Source organism: Clupea harengus, chromosome 12 (genome assembly GCF_900700415.2).
Source record: "Clupea harengus chromosome 12, Ch_v2.0.2, whole genome shotgun sequence".
Classification (NCBI taxonomy): domain Eukaryota; kingdom Metazoa; phylum Chordata; class Actinopteri; order Clupeiformes; family Clupeidae; genus Clupea; species Clupea harengus.
In genome coordinates, this window is record NC_045163.1 from 3,441,046 (window position 1) to 3,461,208 (window position 20,163).

Consider the following 20,163-nt stretch of genomic DNA (forward strand, 5'->3'; position numbering starts at 1 on the left):
AGAGAAAGGTACACCTGTAGCTCAACTGGTAGACAGTGAGGTTCCATTAGGGTAACACATACGCTGATGATAATATATATCTGCACTGTGATGTTAGTCGCTTCGGATAAAAGTGTCTAAATGAATGAAAATGAAAGTTGGTGGAACAGCATGTAAAGTAAATATCAAGGTATTAATTGATAATTCACTGATTAATTGACTTTTTCACAGCTTTCCCACAAGGTGTCTTAGTTCCCAGGTCAGGAGTTATACTCTGAGCTCCCCTTTGGTATGCCCCGCATTAAAATGTGTTTACAATAAGAGTGGCTGTTGTATAAATAGATGCAGCTCTTTAATATCTTTGCAGCCGTCGGACTGGCTTGTGACATTATGTGTCACTTCCAGTCAGTCATTCTCATCAATTAATCTTGAGATTATTTGTCAACCAATGACAAAACTACACAAAGTAGATAAACTGGCTTAAATTTATGTCACTCTTAATTTTGGGGTGTCTTGCTAGCTACCAGAGGAACAGAAAGATAATGTGAAACTTGAAACGCTTTAAAGACATTTGAAACATAGATGTTTGAGTGGATCTGCACAATAACAATAATGATAATAATACTACTACTACTACTAATATTAATATGCTGATATTGTTGAGTCGTTAAATAAGTATTATTTGTCTCTATTCAACCCCTTTCCACTGAGCAGACCTCGACATGCACAACTGTCTTCCTGCACGTGTCGGGCCGTGGTCACGTTGAAGCATGGTGTTGAACATTAAGTGTGTACACATTGGAGTTTTGGTGGCCTTTCCCTCCGACCCCCACGCGAGCAGAACAGCATGCACGAAGAAGAGTTTTGAGCGCGTTTGAGTAGCCTACTCTCTGTGACCGAACGTACAAACACCAAGGAGCGATTCCGAATTAGGGTTAGGATCTGAGTAGGCGTCAGCTTGTCTCGAACACGTCCGTCAATAACCTTATTAATACATCAACCCGATAAACAGGACTGAAATTATACAAAAAAAGATCAGATAGTTAAACTGGCATTGGTTCTACTATGATGAACACAGCATTGTCCGTCTGGAGCAACACAACTCACTTTGTAAGAAATGCGTGTTGAATGTGCATGGGCACTGGAAAGTGACCCTTTTGTGAACTACGTCATCTGCTTATGTATCACAAACGCTTAAAGGGCTTTGGCCAAATCGCCTGGCAGATAGCGATCACAATGCGACGTAAATATAGCTAGTTATTCAAAATACTGTCTGTGGTTAAATGCACAAGCAAAGCATTTCTTTCATCTGGAGAAATAGTCTACGAGCGCCTGTAGGTTGGCAGATTTGCAGAAGTCTCTTTCGTGGAAAACAGGGCACTGCCTTGTGTTCGGAATGCCTGAGGGTGGCGCTTAAATAGAGATTTCTGGCAAACTGTTCCAAGGAGAAGCCCTCAAACGGGTTTGCTGCACGCTCAGGCTACAGCTGACGCAGGCTGATATTTGCCTGTCACATTATGTTTAGACAACTACAATGACACAAATAAGTCGGGTCTCTTAAGTTGAATTCTTAGAACAATCTCCGTGGTCTTTTCTTCTCTGGACACCACCATCCCAAGAGCACATCGAACGGTAATTTCAAAGAATGACACTTTTTTTTGAGCAGATGTAATGTTCAGCAGATCCGCTAAGGAAGCTTGTTACGTATACATTGTTTACATTCATTTGTTGACTATTTATCTACCATAATAGAAGACATCATTAATATATTTTCGAAAACAACTATATTATTATTATGATTATTATTACTATTGTTAGTATTAGTATTATTATTATCAGTAGTAGTAGTAATCGTAGAAGTAGTATTAAGAACAGATTAACTCAGTTGATGATGAGGATGATAGTTGTTGCTCCGTTGAAGAGCTGGTTTAAAGAAAAAGAAAGTAATTAAAGCATAAAGTGGGCTTTCATCAGGATTAGGCTGGTAATCATCCTGTTAGGCATGCATAATTCATGTGAAATGAATAGAATTACATAGTAGAAATTTTGAACTTCCTAGTTTATTCATGGCCACTTTGTATTAGATTAGATCAGAATAATTAGTAAACGATTGAATTAGACTTGCGGTTTTCCCAGTGTAGTCTTTAAAATTCCTATCTTGAGTTGTTTAGAGTTTATTATGGCCTCCCTAATGCCAAAGCAACTAGGCATATCACTCGTACCATATGTGTACCAACTGGTAGTACTTCAACTGAAAAAAGATAGATAGATAGATGGATACTTTATTAATCCCGAAGGAAATTTAGGTCATCCAGTAGCTTATACACTTAACTTAACTCACAAACATACATACACAAATCACAGTAGAAAAACAATACACATAGGGAAAAACATGTTCACAGGGAGTGGGGTGTATACAGATATTATACAGATATTACAGTGTGCATTGATTGTGTCAGTGTTGATGTCCACAAGGAAAGTAGTGCAAAGAGTGCAGAGAGATAGTGTTCATGTGCTTGTGTGGATAGTGCAAAGATAGAGTACTTGTGCTTGTGTGTGTGAGGATAGTGCAAAGTGATATAAATAGTAAAGACTGTGCAATGGGCTAGTATAGCCAGTAAAAGAGTAAAAAGATAAAAAGATGGACAGTGGGATGGAAAAATTTAGAGCTGAGAAGAGGAGGGGAGACTGTAAAAAGTATCAAAACTCTCATTATTATCAAGTATTTCAAATGTCTTTACACTACTATGCTGCTCAGGAAACATTGTGTAGTTTTAGTATCAGATCAACAGTCAGGAGACCGAAGATGTGCGTCACAGAAATATAACAAATGTGGAACAAAAACTTAAAGCGTGAGCACATCCACTGTTATTTCCCATTTTCTTAATCAAATTACTATAAATGTATTCAGTTGAGAAAGAGACATTTTTTTGTGTTTTCATAAATTCCCTGAGTTAACAAGTCCTGCATGTTATTAATAGTAGTAAATTAGACAGTAGTTAATGGTCATAAGTATTCCTTATTATCATGCCAACTGTGTACCTATAAGTGTTTATTGATTGGGATTTGTGGTATGATGATAGTGAAATTATGCAGATTTTCTAGGCCCGTGATGCATATCAACAGTTGGAGCTGCTTTTCTAAATGAGCTAATGGGCTACAGCAGTGTGTGAGTGGAATATTGGCAGGAAGTTGTTTGATTAAGATGTGAAAATAAGGGAACAAACAGAGGCCTAGGCTAGCCTTTTCACAAGGAAATCATATGCACAGTTACTATGGAAATACAGGACTGGAAAGAGTACAAGCTAATCAGAAATCCAAAGCACCTGTGTACCACTGCTAAGGAGCTGATAGGGTGCTGAAGCAGCATTCACAGCAAACATAGCCAGGTGCTCCATTTTCCTCTTTTCTGCTGAGACATTAGTCAGTTAGAGTGAAACAAATGTATACACATTATGGTACTCTGTGCATGTCTCATTGAATGCTTGCATGATGTGTTGACAGTGTGCTTGGAGGGCTTGGCCTAGCTGACAACTGTTTTTGTCAATTCTGTTCATTATCTGACATTTTCACATGAGTTTATACCATCCAAGAGGGAGAGGACAGAGAATGTCAGCTATTGAAGGATTAGACTGGCTTGCATTGAATATGACTGACAGCTGCACTTCTGTTTGAAGGGTGCACTTAAGCCTGGCTTGGTGCAGGCACTTGACTTATTTTCCAAGAGACAAATACAGGCAGGCGCTCCATTGTGACAAAGTCTTATCAGATAGAAACTGTCGGTATCTGTGTGTAGCTGATATACAGTGGAACTGTACAAACTTTGAGAAGTTTCTTCGTATTTAATTTTCTGCCGTGGCAGAGAGAAGAAACTGGAAAGCTGCCAAAGAGTAGCAGGGCCTCATTTCACAACTGCTGGACAGAGCTCAACATTATTTGGCATAAGATGGATGTCATGTTCTGCAGTGGCCTGTTTACTCGGCTAGGTTTCACAATGTTGCCAAACAGATGTGGTTTCCTTGAACACATCTGATTTCTATGAATGTATTCAAGAAATCATATCATAAGGCACATTGGCATATGGATTTGCCATAATACTTTGGTGAAAATGTAATCCTATCACGTCAGTAATGATTCTGTACTCCATAACATTCATTGTGCCAATGCCACAGTATATGCCCCTATGCTTAGACTCTTGTTACAAATGAACAATATTAAAAATGGATATGTTCAATACTGCCAGAATCCTACATTTAAAATACCTCTACTAGTGACACATATCTTTTAGACATATCTCTTTGGGGGGGGGGGGGGAAAGACACAATCAAGAGGCAGGAGAAACCAATCAGGCTAACAAACAGGGTAATCAACAGAGCAGGTGTGGTATACTGCAGGTGGGGGCAGAGCTCAGGATAATCAAGGAAGCACATGGCATTAACAAACAAATTAAGGAAGCATATGGTGGCCAGAGTTTCTTGGCTAGCAGAGGGGACACTAACAGGTACTACAAAAGCATATTCAAGTTTCAACTGAAAAGGCAATTGAGGACAGTTTTTGACTCTAGAAGACTGAATCAATATGCTTAGGGCCAAATATTGTAAAGGGGCACAGGAACATATTCAACATTTAAGTTCATGTATCTTGTGTCTGTGTGAGCCAGTATATTGCTTACATACCTCTATGTACCTCTAACCTAACCCAATGTAATTCAATTGGTCATTTGAAATGTGTTCATGTATTAGGTTAGGAGTGTGCTTCTTAGCTTTAGCAACATAGCGAGCAGCAAACCACATAGAAATCAATGAGAAGGATCAAGCAATACTATTTCTAATTTGAACATCTTGCCTAATGAGCTATAGGCTAGAATCAGACAGACTCACACTTATTTTGAGTTAATATGAGTTAACAAACATTTAATGTCCTACAAACTTCTGTGCATCTTTCACATTTCACAAATCATAAGGGCAATGTTTTTCAAGGTTATGTGTGAGCTTACAGTTAGAGATGAATACTTTCTGACCTTTCCAGGGATCCTGACATGGCAGCTATCCAAGCTCTTTTCATTGGTTTTCTTCTTGTTCATGATGTGGCCATGCAGGGGCTTTCCCCAACATTTAAAGGTATGTTATCCAACTTCTTCCATACTGAGTTTAAGGAGCATCCTATGCCATCATATGTCCATAATGTACTCTTAAGTCATGTACTAAGTGCAATTATGTGTTTATATGGTCTTGGCTATCTTGCATGAGTATTGTGTGAAGCCAGATCTGTTGCTTGCAGCAACCCAGTTATAAAACATGTTAAATGTAGTGTAATAGTTTGTGACAAGAACATTCACAGGGGACCTTCCGATTCTCAAACACGGTATTGTTTATTTAATGTATTTTAATATAAATCAACTGGACTGGACTACGTCCTGGATGTCTGCATATTATTTCTAACCATGTTTTTTACCTATAAATGTGGACCCAGTCACTCCTCATGCTATGAAAACATATATCCCTGCGCCTTTTAATGGAAACGTACCCAATAACAAGGCATGTTGAGTGCCTATACATCAAATGTTTCAATGCATCTGTTACAATTAACATACTCCGTAAACTGCATTCCTGCAATCTAAACACCGTTTCTATACCTCCCACTGCCCACTGTGCTCAAATATACAGTGATCTGTCGGGATACAGACCCCATTCAATACCCCTCATCAGTTGGCTTTTGAAATTTCTTGTGAGCGTTGAGGTGGATTTGTTTGTAAAGACACATAAATACAGATGCAGAGAAACCAGTAAATGCTGTCTCTTTCAGTGGTCACTCCAGCGAGGCAGGAGTTTGGAAAGAGTGTTTATTCAGACATTCCTCTTCAGTTCAGGGTGTACTCTCCAGTGGATTGTACTTAACTCATGTCACACAACTCCCTGCGCTTTATTTACATAACATCACGTAAATCCATTGTGGGGTTTTGTGCGACAGCTCTGGGACTGTGTGGTCTCCAACTGAAATCGGCATTAGCCTGTAGATGAGAATAAAGAGACAGTCCTCGGACATGAAGCCATGTGTGTTGAGTAGATTAATACTTGTGTCGAGTTGGGAGCAGGGCAAGAATAGAGGACAGTAGATTGAATCATGGCCAGATGTACCAAATGTAGCCAAGAGTGGAGTAGAGCACTTGCGGACAGACAAGATTTCATGAACAATTGTACATCTTGCTCCGATTGGGTAAATCCTAGCCTTTCACACAAACAACATAAACTATCCATCAAGGCCAGTTTTGAAATGGGCTTCACTGGCCTTCAGTCCCCTTTATTCATTTACTGGTTGAAAGGTACGGCTTATAAAAACATGGTTTTGTTGTTGAAATGGGTACATACACAAGAGTGCATACACTGCAGGAGCACATTAAGAGAAAAGTGCCGCTATTTTCAGATACATTTCTCTTTTCAGAGAATCTATCAAGGATTAGTGTTAGCCTCCCTCATACAGAAACATGGCCTGTCTAATGGAGTGGAATAACCATTTCCTGCACACACTAGACACTAGATTTGTAAACCCTATATACAACCTTACACAACCCACAAGCCTTAACCCAAAAGGCTTTTCATTTGTATCTGTAGTCCATTTTATTTTTGTGCTGAGAGGCATTTTATGATGACACAAGTCCACCCAAATACAATGAGGTTTTTTTTTGTGAAGCATAAGATAATATGTGAGAGAACGATAATATGGGTCTTTTTGGAATATGTTGTGTGAAGCATACATAAACACATAGATATTAAATTGATAAAGCTGAAATCCAGTCGCTTCAATATTTTAGACTGATCTTTTTCCTCAGCCAGATAAATGGCAGTTGCTGGTATTTTCTGCTAAACTGTTTATTTTTAACCTCTGCTTTGCTGCTTGAACCACCCTGGCTGCTATGTGTCAAGCTCTTTTTTTATAGTCTAAGTGTCAAAGTTGTAAGCAGAGAATATACTTATATTTATAGGATTGGTCAATCATTTGTCTTTATTAATTCATGTGTGCTTAGTTTAAAAAAAAAAAAGATGTTTTTCAAATGAGATTTCCTGTATTACTGGAATAATAAGAATATTGGCAAGTTAGTTGATCTAGTTGTATACTATTTATTTATGCTGGTTTGTTTATTAAGTTATCTGGGGACATGATTAAGTTCCACAAACCTATTCCTGTTGAATGAAATATGGATGCTGAAGGGCTATGTGAGGATTATGTGAAGGACTTCTAGTGGTAACCTTATGCTGACACACATTTGCCCTCACACGTTTGAAGCATTTGAACAACTCCTTCCAGGAAGACATCGTACATCATTTCCTAGAACCTACTGGTGTTGGGTTTCTGCATACCTGTTTTAAAGGTTTAGTTTTACATTCAAGACAAGCTGTGTTTATCTCTGTAAAACAATCACTTTGCTCTTTTTTTGTCTTACTTCCCTTACCATTAGACCAGTCTCAAACGCCTTACTTGACTGGCTGTGTATCAAGAGCAATGGAATCATTTTACTGCTCTTGGAGTGTTGGAACATTCCAGAACCTTACAGAGCCTAGAGACCTCAAGCTCTTCTACATGTTTCAAGATATGTAAGTGTCATTGCCTAATTTAACATCTCTTCTTAGCTGTCACTCTCCTACCCATCCATACAACACTGTCAGGATGGAATGGTGGGGTTTTGTGTGAGATGAATTAGTGTTACTTGTGTCATACAACTAATTCCAAACCTAATAATGGCAAATGATACAATTAATTATTGTAATGTCTCTTTTCTATCCCTCTACTTCTATCTAGGATTTCTCCCAAAAAATGGCTGGAATGCCCTCAATACACCTTGCTGAGAGAAAAGGAGTGTCGTTTTGACAGAGAACACACACAAATATGGACTCCTTACAAAATCCAGCTACGCTCACGTGATCAGGACGTTGTCTATGATGAAGTCCAGTTCACAGTGGAGAACATTGGTGAGTCATAAATGCTAACCATTTCCAATGGCCATTGTTTCACAACATGTCTCTATTCTGAAACCTATTCTGTATGCAGAGTGGTAATGCTATCTATGCATAAATCAGCGCAAAGCAGAACAAACTACCCAACTGGGAAGGAATTTATAATATCCTCACAATTGTAAATTTTTTTCTATGTGCACTAGTATATCCTGACCCACCTGTTGGGTTGAACTGGACATTTCTGAGTGTGGGCATGACCAAGATGTACACTGATGTGGTGGTGAGCTGGGAGCCACCGCCGTCAGCAGCAATCGAAGTAGGGGTGGGATGGTTGGCCCTGGAGTACGAGACTCAGTACCGAGAGACTGGTTCAGCCACTTGGAACATTGTGAGAGCAACAATCTGTTAAAAGAATTCAAAATATTGCTTATTATTTTGTTGATACCCTAAATTAAATGATAACTAGAGGCGTAGAGGAAGAATGGGGAATAAACCACTTATCTGACAACTTTACAGTTCACTGTAAGTTAGAGATTTCTTTTTAAAAATAAAAACACAAAATCTATTTGTCTGGCAAGTCTATGGCCATGTAATTTCTCTTAGCATTGCAGAAACAGCCAAGAACCATTTGTGATGTCTGATGCAAGACACAATGGGCCTCATTCTCGAACGCAGTTAAGAAGAATTTAAGAAGAATTTAAGAGAAATTTAAGAGGAATTGGATTTAGGACAACATTTGGCATTCATGAAAGTTTTCTCATCTGGGATTTGCTCTGAACTTCAGAAGACTTTCCGAACTCGAAATAGCAGTCGTAACTCGGCCAGAGTTTTCTCAAATGCGATTCCTTAAAAAACCACAAGATGGCCCGTGGGTTTTTTGAGGAATCGCATTTAAGAAAACTCTCCGTGTTAATGAATTTGTGAGAAATCGTTGGTGATTGCGTTCACATCAACTCTACAGATCCTCGGATTAAAGTATCATTAACAATTACGTTTCACATGTAGGCCTATACTCATGATTCCTTTGCATTTTCTGTGTGAAATGTGAGGTCCAAAGAATGGCCCTCATTCTCGAACATTTTCTGAAGTTTCTTCTGAAATGGTTCTTACGGGCTTCGGAAAAACAACGTACGCAAAAGACATCCGCCAAATTCATGCACGCTTGAAAATGCGGTCCTACGCAGCAGAAGTTTTTTCTGGGCTGTGCTCCCCCGGAAGAGTTTTCTTAAATTGAAAGCGCGTTCTCGTGCTCCTGAATTTGCATACATACACGCCCTGCCAGCTCCTTATAAGGGCACGCAACCGTAGTGACGTGTGCAGTTGGAATCGACCGAATCTACACGAAAGCAACTCGTAAACGAGTCATGTCAAAGCGGTTTCGTGTACATTACATTTAGTCATTTAGCAGACACTTTTGTCCAAAGCGACGTACAAGGGATAGAACAGTCAAGCTACGAGCAATAGAGACCTAGTGTAACAATAAATACTACTTTACATAAGAAATAGAAAAACGAAATAGGAAATAAAAACGAAGTGCAGGAATGTAACTGCTATAAGTGCAAGTTAAGCACTAGTCGAAGTGCCAGTTAGGAAGGGAGGTGCTCTCTGAAGAGTTGGGTCTTCAAAAGCTTCTTAAAGGTAGAGAGGGACGCGCCTGCTCTGGTAGTGCTAGGCAGTTCGTTCCACCAACGTGGAACTACTTGAAAATTCTGGATTGCCGTACTTGCACAGACGGCAGTGCCAAACGACGCTCACTAGACGAGCGCAGCATTCCGGTGTAGTCCTTTTATTTATTTTATGACATCACGGTGCCTCATAGAATCATGACTATAGGCCTACATGTGAAACGTAATTGTTAATGATACTTTAATCCGAGGATCTGTAGAGTTGATCAATCACCAATCAGCAATCACCAACGATTTCTCACAAATTCATTAACACGGAGAGTTTTCTTAAATGCGATTCCTCAAAAAACCCACGGGGCCATCTTGTGGTTTTTTAAGGAATCGCATTTGAGAAAACTCTGGCCGAGTTACGACTGCTATTTCGAGTTCGGAAAGTCTTCTGAAGTTCAGAGCAAATCCCAGATGAGAGAACTTTCATGAATGCCGAATGTTGTCCTAAATCCAATTCCTCTTAAATTCCTCTTAAATTCTTCTTAACTGCGTTCGAGAATGAGGCCCAATGATGCTGACACGATAAGCTTTTTTTGCTTGAATAGGTACTCCATAAGTACAATTTTATTTATAGCATGCTATTGATTTCCACATAAAAAAATATGTGTTGTGTTTCCTAATTTTCCTATAGTGTTTTGAATGAACATGTTTTCTCTCTTTTCCAAGCCACCTCGCCACCCATGTTTCAGTGTAGTTTGAACTCCCATAAAAATGTGAACAACTTTTGCGGCATGGCGTTGCCAAATATATTGCTGAAATACTCTGACTTGATTTCATTGGTGCTAACTAGGCAAGACATTTCTGTTTGCAAGACATGTCTGATGTCTGTTTACTAGTCAGATTTAGACAAAACTCCACAATGCCTCTTTATCTGGTTGCACAGTTAGTATTACCTGCAGGTTCACATCTACAACACAGATTCATTTGGTAGCTGTGGTCCTTTTAATCACTTGACTGCCTTGTTTTACAAGAATATTTTATCCCTTTTGCACAATCCTCAATTATTGGCCAACAGACACTTAATTAGACTCAACCATGATCATAACCGCTTTGTTATTATGGCTTTGCCTTCACTTGATAACTGGGTCAAATTGTATCCTCTTCTGTAGCTGAATGCAGACAAAGAGACCAAGAAATTTATCTATGGACTTCGCACAAACACAGATTATGAAATCAGAGTAAGATGCAAGATGAAAGGCTTCATGAACTTCAGCAACTTCAGCGACTCCCTAATGATCAACATACCAGCCACAGGTAGAAAAAAGGCATAGCACCTTTACAAGCAATTTATTTCCATAATACAGTTCCTAATTTCATGAGCACTTAAGCACTTAATACATTCATATGTATTTCCTCTCTGTTTCTTAGAATCAAGAGTTCCAATTGCTGTTGGGTTCGTCTTGACAGCAGTGGGCTTTGCTGTCATTGGTATGCTAGTACTGGTCACCCGACAGAAAAAGTAAGTCTTTCCTTCATGACTCCACTACATACTGCAACACAATGGTTAGCAGCATGAAGATTTCATTATCCTAATTATTTTACGCCAACTCCAAATAAGTTTAACCACATTATTTTCTTGCTATCCAAAGCAAAGGAAGATTAACCACACACAGATGCTATATCATATGCTATATCAGTTGAATGACTATGAATATAAAACGTATACCTTTTGCGACATGTTGGTGGTGGCAACGATGTATGTCAGATCTAGCTTTGACCTAGTATTTGACTATTTATGTCACCTCTTTCTTTCAGGCTCATGGTGATTTTCTTGCCTCCTATCCCTGGCCCCAAAATCAGAGGCATTGACCCAGAACTCTTTCAGGTATTATTAAAGATGTTAAAGATACTTTAGTCCATCAGAGTTGGATATGACGTCAAATAACAGTAATAATTACCATTTTACAAATCAGTTAATGGTTTGTATCTTGTGTTAGATGGTAATAGTGATACAATGACGACACACTGATGTGACCCAGTCCATAAACCTACTTTTCTGTGCCTGAAAACAGAAAGGTAAACTGTCAGATCTGACCTCAATCCTGACCACTCATGCTGTCCTGAGGTCTGACCTCTACAACGATGACTCCTGGATAGAGTTTATTGAACTGGACATAGATAAGCCAAATGAGACTGAGCAAGACCTGGAGACGGCGTTCCTCATAGACCACTCTGCCTCCTCCTCTGACAGCACACATCTTATCAATGATTTCCGTGACGATGATTCAGGTCGGGCCAGCTGCTGTGAACAAGACCTGCCAGACCCTGACACAGTGGAGTGTCGAAACCTTATGCTGTCGTCGGCCTCGGTTCTTGACCCCACTGCAACTCCCCAAACAGGAGCGGCATTTCAAGACTCATGGTCCGGCACACCAGATCTGTATGCCCAGGTGAGACAAGTAACCCTATCAGGTGAAGTGGTGTTGACCCCTGAAGAGCAAAGCCATAGAAGGGAGGTTATGAATAAACGGTACAAACCGAAATGTGATCAGACCACGAAAGAGCCAGAGTTCCACGTGCGTGTGCTTGGAGACTCAGATGAGAGGGGCAACACCTCTGAGCCAGACAACAACAACATGAGCACCAACCAATCAACGGATCGCAGCACATCTACATCCCTACCATTAGATGATGTCAACGGTGCGCCGCGTCAGCCGTTAATGGGTTACCAAGAACCACAGGTGGCCCCAGCAACAGCGCCAGAGTTGACAGGTCCTCCATCATCTGCACTAGCCTCGCCACCTGAATACACTGTGGTGGATGGCACTGATCCACAGAACAGCCTTCTACTGAGATCAAATACTCCCATGGCTCCCAGCTCCTCACACATGAAACAGATGCCTTCGCTAGAGGGTTACCTAAGCCCTGACCTTTTGGACAGCATTGCCTTTTGAATGACCATGGAACAACTTTGGTTACAAATCATGGAATCCAGTGCAAAGAATCTTAATACAATCCAATAGGATACTGCATCAGGGAAGTGCCCTACGGGTTTTTAGGAACTAGTGGAGCTTAATGTGAAATACCTTTTTGTTGTGCTTTTCATGGAGTATAAGATTCAGAGATGCTTCTGCCTGATGAAGGGAAATGTGACACTGTTAGGCAACATCAACTAGTGCAGGTTATATGATCTGGGAGAAGAATTTTCGGGTGTGCCAACAACACATCTTAGGAGAGGGACCTAAACTGACATATGGGATGTATCAACATACTAAATAGGACTGTGAAACACAGGAATGGATTGATAGTAAATGTATCAGCTGTTTGTCTAATTAGTAGTTGCTGTTGAAGAAATGTGTTTACTATTTCAAAGCTTCTTTACTATGTTAATCATATGAATTCCTCTCCCTATGAGTGAATGACAAGCTGGCCAAATGTATCCTACTATAAAACTGTGAAACTGCTTTGGATTTTCCAGCATAATCCCTATTTTCTTTTCACCTCAAGGTCCATGTGAAAGCAATGACTAAATGTGCCATATCGGATACGTAACTACATGTTGAAAAATAATTATACATAGTGTTTAACATACTACTGTCTGTTTCTGAAAATAAGAATGTATTTTTGAGATTTCTCCCGTTTCATAACTTGATATGTGGAATTTTTTCAAACAATTAATAAAAATCTGAGCAAGAGTGGGTTTGCAAAGTTTGGTAAAATTAACACACATGCATTTGGTTCATTAGGTTACCTCAGGAAAAAAGGGGGCATTGTTTTTCTATAAGTGCCTCTGCTTTAACTATTAAAAGTACTGATAGCCTTAAAATGTGTTGATATGGTCGTTCACGAGCCTCAGTCAATGGCTTGTACGGCAACGCAACAAATTGCTGGTGTGACACAGGCATAGCTGACATGAATGTTCAATCGGCTGTCTTTTGGTGTTCAGGAGTGTTTAGTCAGTTTGACACCGTGAACTACGTTAGAGTGTACTTTACCCCAAAAGTTACCTTCAGAATGAATCTTACTATCGCTATTCAGTAATACAGCAGTTTGTGATCTGAGATATAAGCTTCTAGCGTTACTAGCAGGCTACCAAGAAAAATCTGTGATAGTTTGTTGAGCTAAAACTCTACCTAGTTACGCTATCATAGTCAACTTGTGGAAAGGGTCATATCAGCGCAAAATCAGTGCTTTCATACTTGACAATATGAAGACGTCTACAGCTGTGAATTTAGATAAACTTGTCAAAGACTTTTCTCATCTGGAACAGGTAAGGGGCGGATACGGCTAGCAACACAATTAGCTGAAGTCGATAGGGTAACATCGCTTGCTAGCTGTTCATTTTGTTAAATTAGCTTAGCAGTCTTCTCAAGCTTGGAGGACAGCTGAGTAGTTTTCCTAGGCCGCAAACGTTGACGGATCCCAATTCACTTTGAATGGGGTGACGTCAGCCGTTGCGTTGCTTGCGCCGAAAGTTGAGAAAAATTCAAGCCAATCAAATCGCGTTCATCCTCCGTAGATGGTCATATTTGTACATAAAAGTAGTTTGTTTGATTTTTTTTTTTTAAGTTAAATAGACACGATACAATGTAAAAAAACCGTTATTGTAACTGAAGTATAAACATGAGGTGATTTGCGAGGTACGTTAGCAAGGTAACTACCCACAAGGTAAACAGCTCGCTAGCGGCGTGTTTGGTTGTTGGCCTGTCAATCTCACTATAAACGTCTCCCCAATGCGCCAGACACGCCTACAGTCATCCGTCAAGCAACTTGACTGTACATCGTTTGATTTCTTGTTGAAGGATAATAGAGATGTAAATCAAATGCCATTAACATTCAAACATTCTTGGAAATGAGCATGAAGGTTAGCTATAGGTCATTGTAGGCCTTATACTAGCCCTTTATGCCTTTATTCCCTGAATAGCCATATAATTTCTCTGAGACCTATTGGACATAATTCACAAATACCGTCTGTGTCTCCTACATTTCTGCACGTCGGGGTCCTGTCAGGATTTATGTTTCGATACGCTAATGATCAGCAAACTATACATTATACCTTACTTAGCATTGGCTTTTGGCTGATTTATTTATCATTGTTCTGGAAATGTACATGATATGTATCTTAAAGGCTTAGCCAGTGATTTGGCGTTTAAGTCATATTCAGTCGAACTGTCTGTCCATTAAATGCATTTGGAACCTGGTCTAAAGTATGGCTTTCAGGCAATAACCCCTTACTTGGTTGTTGGTTGAACTTAGAAAATAACAGACCTGAAGAGTAAAAATAGCATTGTTGAAATGAAACTAGAGGAGACCAACAGATTTCTGAAGTTTTCCCAGACAAAGGAGAAGCATCTGATTGAAGGTAAGGAAAATGCAGTTTGAAATGCAGAAATGCAACTTTGTTTTCAAGACATTTCAAGAGCAGCAGTTCTAGTATATCTTGTGTGTGATAGACATTAGACAGAACAACCCTGTTATTATCAAATTGGCCTTCTTCCCGGGCAATGGATAGTAAGAAATAAATGTGTGTGAGACCTCCGTCTAGTGCTTTTGCTCATGTTATCACTTTTTGTTTTGCCTCCCTCCAGTGGTGTACAGTGGTACAGCACTGTATGTACTGTATGTTGCCCTCCTCAAGTACTGAAACTATAGGTTACTTGCAAAAGGCCGGTTCTTACTCATGCTATTAGAGACCTGGGGTTTCGTGGGACACATACCCTTCCGGCTTCCCCAGAAGCCATATTCTACTACTCCAGACATCACTGGCTGGCCATGTGACGTATGAGTTGTGGAGGACATACTTCAGGACAGTTCACTAGAGAGTTTTAAACACAACGTTTGTATTCCCTGGGTAAAACTGCGCATAGGCTGGGTTAAAAGACAACGTGTAACTAAAGTGCTTTACTGTAGTGACTACCAGCAGTGTATTAACTGAAAGCAGTTTAAGATCCAGTTGATGTAATGACCCGAAAGGAGAGCGAGACAAGACATCTAAGACCATAGGCAGATCCTTCGAAGAGGCCAGAGGTTTAGATACTGGTTGAAGGTGTGCCCTTTTCATGAATTGACAAGTGAGAGTTTGCTGGCCCACTGTTTTATCTCAAATCCTAGGTGACAAGCCAAAATGACTGCCAAGTATAGCTTGACAGTGGAGAAGCACATGTAACCACGGTGACTGATAACTGCACATGTAACCACGGTGACTGATAACTTTCACTCCAAATGTATCTTCTGCTTATTCATGCTTTCTCTCTCTCGTTTGTTGAGACAGGACCAACATTGAGTTGTGTGTTTGCCCTACTCATTCTATATTTAAGAAGCCTAACATGACAATGTCTACCTCTGACTGACTGGCTGGTTGTCAATGTTCATGTAAAAGGGCAGTGGACTGGATTTAGGGCAGGCAGTGAAATTTGGGCACACCGATAAAAAGAGCGGCTCTCAAGTACGACTCAGTCCCCTTCATACCAAAGATTCGTAAAAATAATTGGACCTTTCACTAGTATAACATTACGAGTAGAAATGTTAGGATAACATCAACAGAACACTGAAAAAGTGTTTGTTCCCATTTTAGTGCATCAGTAATCAAATACTCACCACTTACCATCATACAATGTCCTCATGGATGATGCACTAGCGCTCTGAATGGTTGCAATGACATTGAGGGGAAGGCCTGCGGCGTCCAAATGAGCCTCTCACTGGCCAAGCCCAAAGAGCCAGACACTCTGAATGAGGGTGAAGGAGCTCTCTGAAGAGTACTGTTTGTTGACAGGCTAGACAAGTCCGAACCAAATGCACTTTGAAGATGAAGTGGCGTAACAGAAGCTTTCGGTGACCGAGTTGCTAGTTCACGCTACAAACAATTTAGCCACCTAGCCATGACTCCTGTCCGAGAGCAAGCCTCTGGGGGTGAGAAGAGGTTTTAGACTGATTCAATGATGTTGTTTCGTATATAAAGTAGGAGGAAGTACTGTATGTCCGTGACTCATATGTCAGATGACCAAACAATGATGGCAAGTGTGGTCGCAAGGGGGCATGAGTTTTTTTTTCAACTGCAGTGTGATATCTCGTAATGTTAGAATGTTTTATTATTAATTGTATTGTTTTTCTATATATTATTATTATTATTGTTTTCTTTTTTTAACTACAGACAGAAATGGGTTACTGGGGACAATTCAGGGACTCCAGCAAACCCTTCAGCAACAGTGTGATTTGAGAGGTAGGGTTCTGCATCACTTGTCTCACTGGAAGGTAGATGTTTCATTCATATTTAGCTGTTTTAACAGACATTCATGTTATTGTGTTGTAGTGGAAAATGAAAGGTTGAAAAAGTCATTGCTTGACATGAAGAAGAATAATGTAAAAATCTTGGAGGTGAGTGCATATTCCATACATCAATTTGGATCAATTCCTTTGGGCATTTTCAAGTGTGTTTGTCAACATAACCCCCTTATGGGCATAGGATTGTCATGCTCAAAATGAAGGGCTTCAGGCTGAGATGGCAGTTCTACAAGAAGACCACCAGAGGGAGCTAGAGGAAGCCCAACAAGAGACCCAGAGAAAATGTGAGTGTTGGTCTGGTGACAGATCAACCTTAAAGTAATAATAACATTTAAAGTAACACTATGCAACAATTTTGCTCTTTTTGAGGTATGGTTTTATAGGCAACTAGTTTCGGTACCATCCTCAAATTCATTTTGATAGCATATGGTCATTTGAAGGACAGATAAATACATGTGTCCTTCTCACTAGCCATCCAGGATATGCCCTATGTAGTTCTGTGTACCGGACTGGAATACCCTGCAAAAATGGAAGAAAAGCTTAAACAGAATGACATTGCCAGCTATACTGCCTTAAGATACCAGTTAGTGTGTTGGCAAGCTTCTATTCAGTGTCAACTGAGCTGTTGGTGGTGTTTGCAAGGTTTTTGCATGCCTTTTAGATAGTTAGCTTGCTAGTTTTGGAACAGAACTCCTTATTGCTGCTTTAAATGATAAATGCAGGATTACACAAACTAATTTATACACCACCTAAGGCCTTAATAACCGAGCTTTTTCAAACTCATGGTTGGCATTGTCCATTGTTAAAGTGGAGGCAAAAGAAAGAGCAATTAAGGAAGTAATTGAGAAGAAAGAGTCTTCTGAGGAAGAGCTGAGGAGGAAGATCCGAGAGCAGGACAAAGAAAAGCAGAGTGAACTAATTAAACTGCAAATGGAGGTACACTGCTGCCCACGTACAATCTCATTTTCATAATAGCACTACTTTAATCATTTTAGATATCACATATTTTTACTGTCACTGATCCTACAGGCATGACACACATTTTCATTGTACACCATGAGATGGGACTGTGACATTTAGCTTCACTAGTTCACTGCTCCACTAGCTGATTCTGATCTGATGAGTACATGAAGTTACATCTGTTCAGTAACCATTCTTCAAACACTAGACAGTTAATGTGACTTATATAAATATGTATTGCATGCTGTAACATTGAATAGTGAGTACTTGATCAAAAATGTCTGTCACTATTGATAATATAATGTTAAGCCTGCCATATGCTAAAACAGTCTTGTTTATCTACAAAACATAAACAAGGTTCAGTAATCTTGTCGACAAACATTATTTATAATATAGTGTCAATGTGTTCAGTCTTATGAGTATGTATGTTTAATACATTTACAGTTTAGCGCAAAGCTAGCAAGGGTCCAGAGCACAGTAGTGAAGTCCCAGCAGGCTCAAGGCTCCAGCCTTGCATCTCAGAACATCTTCAAGAGGGTGAGGATTCAAACCGTACACCATTGCTGTAATTCATACTGATCTGGAAAACCTTTTGTGTGAGATGCTCAACAAAGCACACTGGCACGCTAGTAGGTTGAGTTGGACTAGTATCTAAGTGGTGTAATGTGAAGATATTTTATTATAGCTTCAGTCACATTAGAGGATTTTTGTTTGTGATCATACTTTCTGTATTTATTGAGTATGGATAAAGAGTAAAAATTGGAAACGGGAGACTGATTCTGGATCAGTGTAACAAGATGAGTGTGGGTGTCCTCGTCATAAACTAAGAGTGTTTGTGTATCCACAGAAGCTGCAGTTCATGCAGGAAGAAAAGAATCGTGAAATTGAGGCCTTGCGCCAGAAAGTCAAAGAGCTGGAGCAGCAACAGTTCCTTGGCTTTACCGAGTCACGTCTTAAAAGAAGGAAGATATAATTGGCATAACCCTGCCAAAACCAGCCAGTGGTGCTTAATTATAGCCCTTCACTGCATAATGCTTTGAGGCAAAGTTTCAGATTGCAAAATGTTATTATATAAGATAATAGAAAGACACAACGGATAGCTACTCAACAGGTTATGATATTGTTTATGTTAATTATGCTTTTTGCTTGTACTGGTTAATGGCAAGATTATGCTGAATCTTTCATAGATGTCAAGTTGATGTGGTGTTGCCATCTGAATGATCAGTTCTCAATAAATTCTGTATTAGAAAAATGAATGAAATGTATTAAAATCATTCTGGTTCCACACAGTAGGATGTACCTTGTTCAGCACACCATCACAGCGCTGGCCAAGCAGGTGACAGGAGAGCACAGGCACAACGGCTTGGCTGAAACAGCAAGGGTATAGCTCACATGTAAAGATCGCCACTACCCACACCCTCCAAAGCTCTTAATCTCATCACCGCAGATACAGCACTTGTGTCCCCCTCTCAGCCCCTCCCTTATGCCACAGGGAGGGACGGGAGAGAGGGGAATACTCCATCAGACCAAAATGATGTTGTCTGAAATCGTGGAAATCAATTTGATAAATCAATAATGCCTCATACACATATGTTCACAGTCTGAATTATTCCCAAAGGGAAAGTATTTCATTTGACCCTTCTTAAGCACATATTAATTTGGTTATTGAGTATACCTTATGGTATATTATACATATTTCATTTGACCCTTCTTAAGCACATATTAATTTGGTTATTGAGTATACCTTATGGTATATTATACGTATGTGGTACCTCCTCATTTGATGAGGTACAAAATGGCTATTTGTTTCAGTAATACCCTGTGCACAGGTCCATCATCCAAAACGTACACATTCAACCTAAAATATGTTTTTATTGTCATGATAAACAAATCTCATTAAATGTGGTGCAATGACGGCTCAGGAACAAACCTGTGGTCCAGCAGTAACAGGACAGCGTGCTCTACGAGTGGATGCCAAGGACACTTAAATCCGCCTAATGGGAACATTGGATGACGCTGAATTGCCCTTTCCTAACAGATACTGGAATGCAGTCAACCAGTACCAGCAGGTCTGTGCATCTGGTGCAAGTCAGCAAAAGGGTTTTTGCAAAAGGCTTTACTATTTCTAATTTGTTAATGACTGATGTATTTCTTAGACTTAAAGCAATTTATTCCCCCTTTGTACCTAACGTGTATTCTTCAGTCTGGTTTTGTCTGACCTTTAAAGCATTCTAGCTGAAAAATCTTCTGAAGAGGTTGCACTGGTGAATAAAATGCCTTGTTTTTGCCACCTAAACATGAAAACACATCCCCTCACCTGGCTGTGCATGGGTCTCAGCCAAGGGCCTCTTCACATGGGGAACACATCGGAGTGA

The 20,163-nt window shown here is 39.8% G+C and overlaps 2 protein-coding genes across 4 annotated transcripts; both read left to right on the forward strand.

The window, feature by feature from the left end:
* The first annotated feature begins 1,407 nt into the window (after window positions 1-1,407).
* ghrb (growth hormone receptor b) lies at window positions 1,408-13,242 on the forward strand. 2 transcript variants are annotated; one of them, XM_012815656.3, is made up of 9 exons: window positions 1,408-1,611; window positions 5,008-5,099; window positions 7,436-7,571; window positions 7,777-7,946; window positions 8,135-8,319; window positions 10,717-10,861; window positions 10,976-11,066; window positions 11,363-11,432; window positions 11,620-13,242. In XM_012815656.3, exons 2-9 carry the CDS (start codon window positions 5,018-5,020, stop codon window positions 12,499-12,501), a joined length of 1,761 nt encoding a protein of 586 aa, XP_012671110.1. In that variant the 5' UTR covers window positions 1,408-1,611; window positions 5,008-5,017; the 3' UTR covers window positions 12,502-13,242. The 2 variants fall into 2 exon arrangements, with proteins under 2 accessions (XP_012671110.1, XP_031433453.1); XM_031577593.2 differs by lacking the exon at window positions 1,408-1,611 and adding an exon at window positions 4,290-4,480.
* Window positions 13,243-13,375: 133 nt separating this feature from the next.
* Window positions 13,376-19,195, forward strand: LOC105913253 (coiled-coil domain-containing protein 152). Of its 2 annotated transcripts, XM_042709474.1 has the most exons (8): window positions 13,376-13,817; window positions 14,804-14,909; window positions 16,698-16,766; window positions 16,857-16,921; window positions 17,010-17,112; window positions 17,637-17,764; window positions 18,233-18,325; window positions 18,636-19,195. In XM_042709474.1, the coding sequence occupies exons 1-8, from the start codon at window positions 13,755-13,757 to the stop codon at window positions 18,759-18,761; spliced, it is 753 nt and encodes a 250-aa protein (XP_042565408.1). In that variant the 5' UTR covers window positions 13,376-13,754; the 3' UTR covers window positions 18,762-19,195. The 2 variants fall into 2 exon arrangements, with proteins under 2 accessions (XP_042565408.1, XP_012697752.2); XM_012842298.3 differs by lacking the exons at window positions 13,376-13,817; window positions 14,804-14,909 and adding an exon at window positions 14,957-16,456.
* The last annotated feature ends 968 nt before the right edge of the window (window positions 19,196-20,163 follow it).

Coding starts and splice junctions, on each gene's coding strand:
- ghrb (XM_012815656.3), top strand. CDS start 5,018: ATGGCAGCTATCCAAGCTCTTTTCATTGGTTTTCTTCTTGTTCATGAT. Junction 10,862..10,975: donor GATCAACATACCAGCCACAG/GTAGAAAAAAGG, acceptor TCTGTTTCTTAG/AATCAAGAGTTCCAATTGCT. Junction 11,433..11,619: donor TTGACCCAGAACTCTTTCAG/GTATTATTAAAG, acceptor GCCTGAAAACAG/AAAGGTAAACTGTCAGATCT.
- LOC105913253 (XM_042709474.1), top strand. CDS start 13,755: ATGAAGACGTCTACAGCTGTGAATTTAGATAAACTTGTCAAAGACTTT. Junction 13,818..14,803: donor ACTTTTCTCATCTGGAACAG/GTAAGGGGCGGA, acceptor GGTTGAACTTAG/AAAATAACAGACCTGAAGAG. Junction 18,326..18,635: donor CTCAGAACATCTTCAAGAGG/GTGAGGATTCAA, acceptor GTGTATCCACAG/AAGCTGCAGTTCATGCAGGA.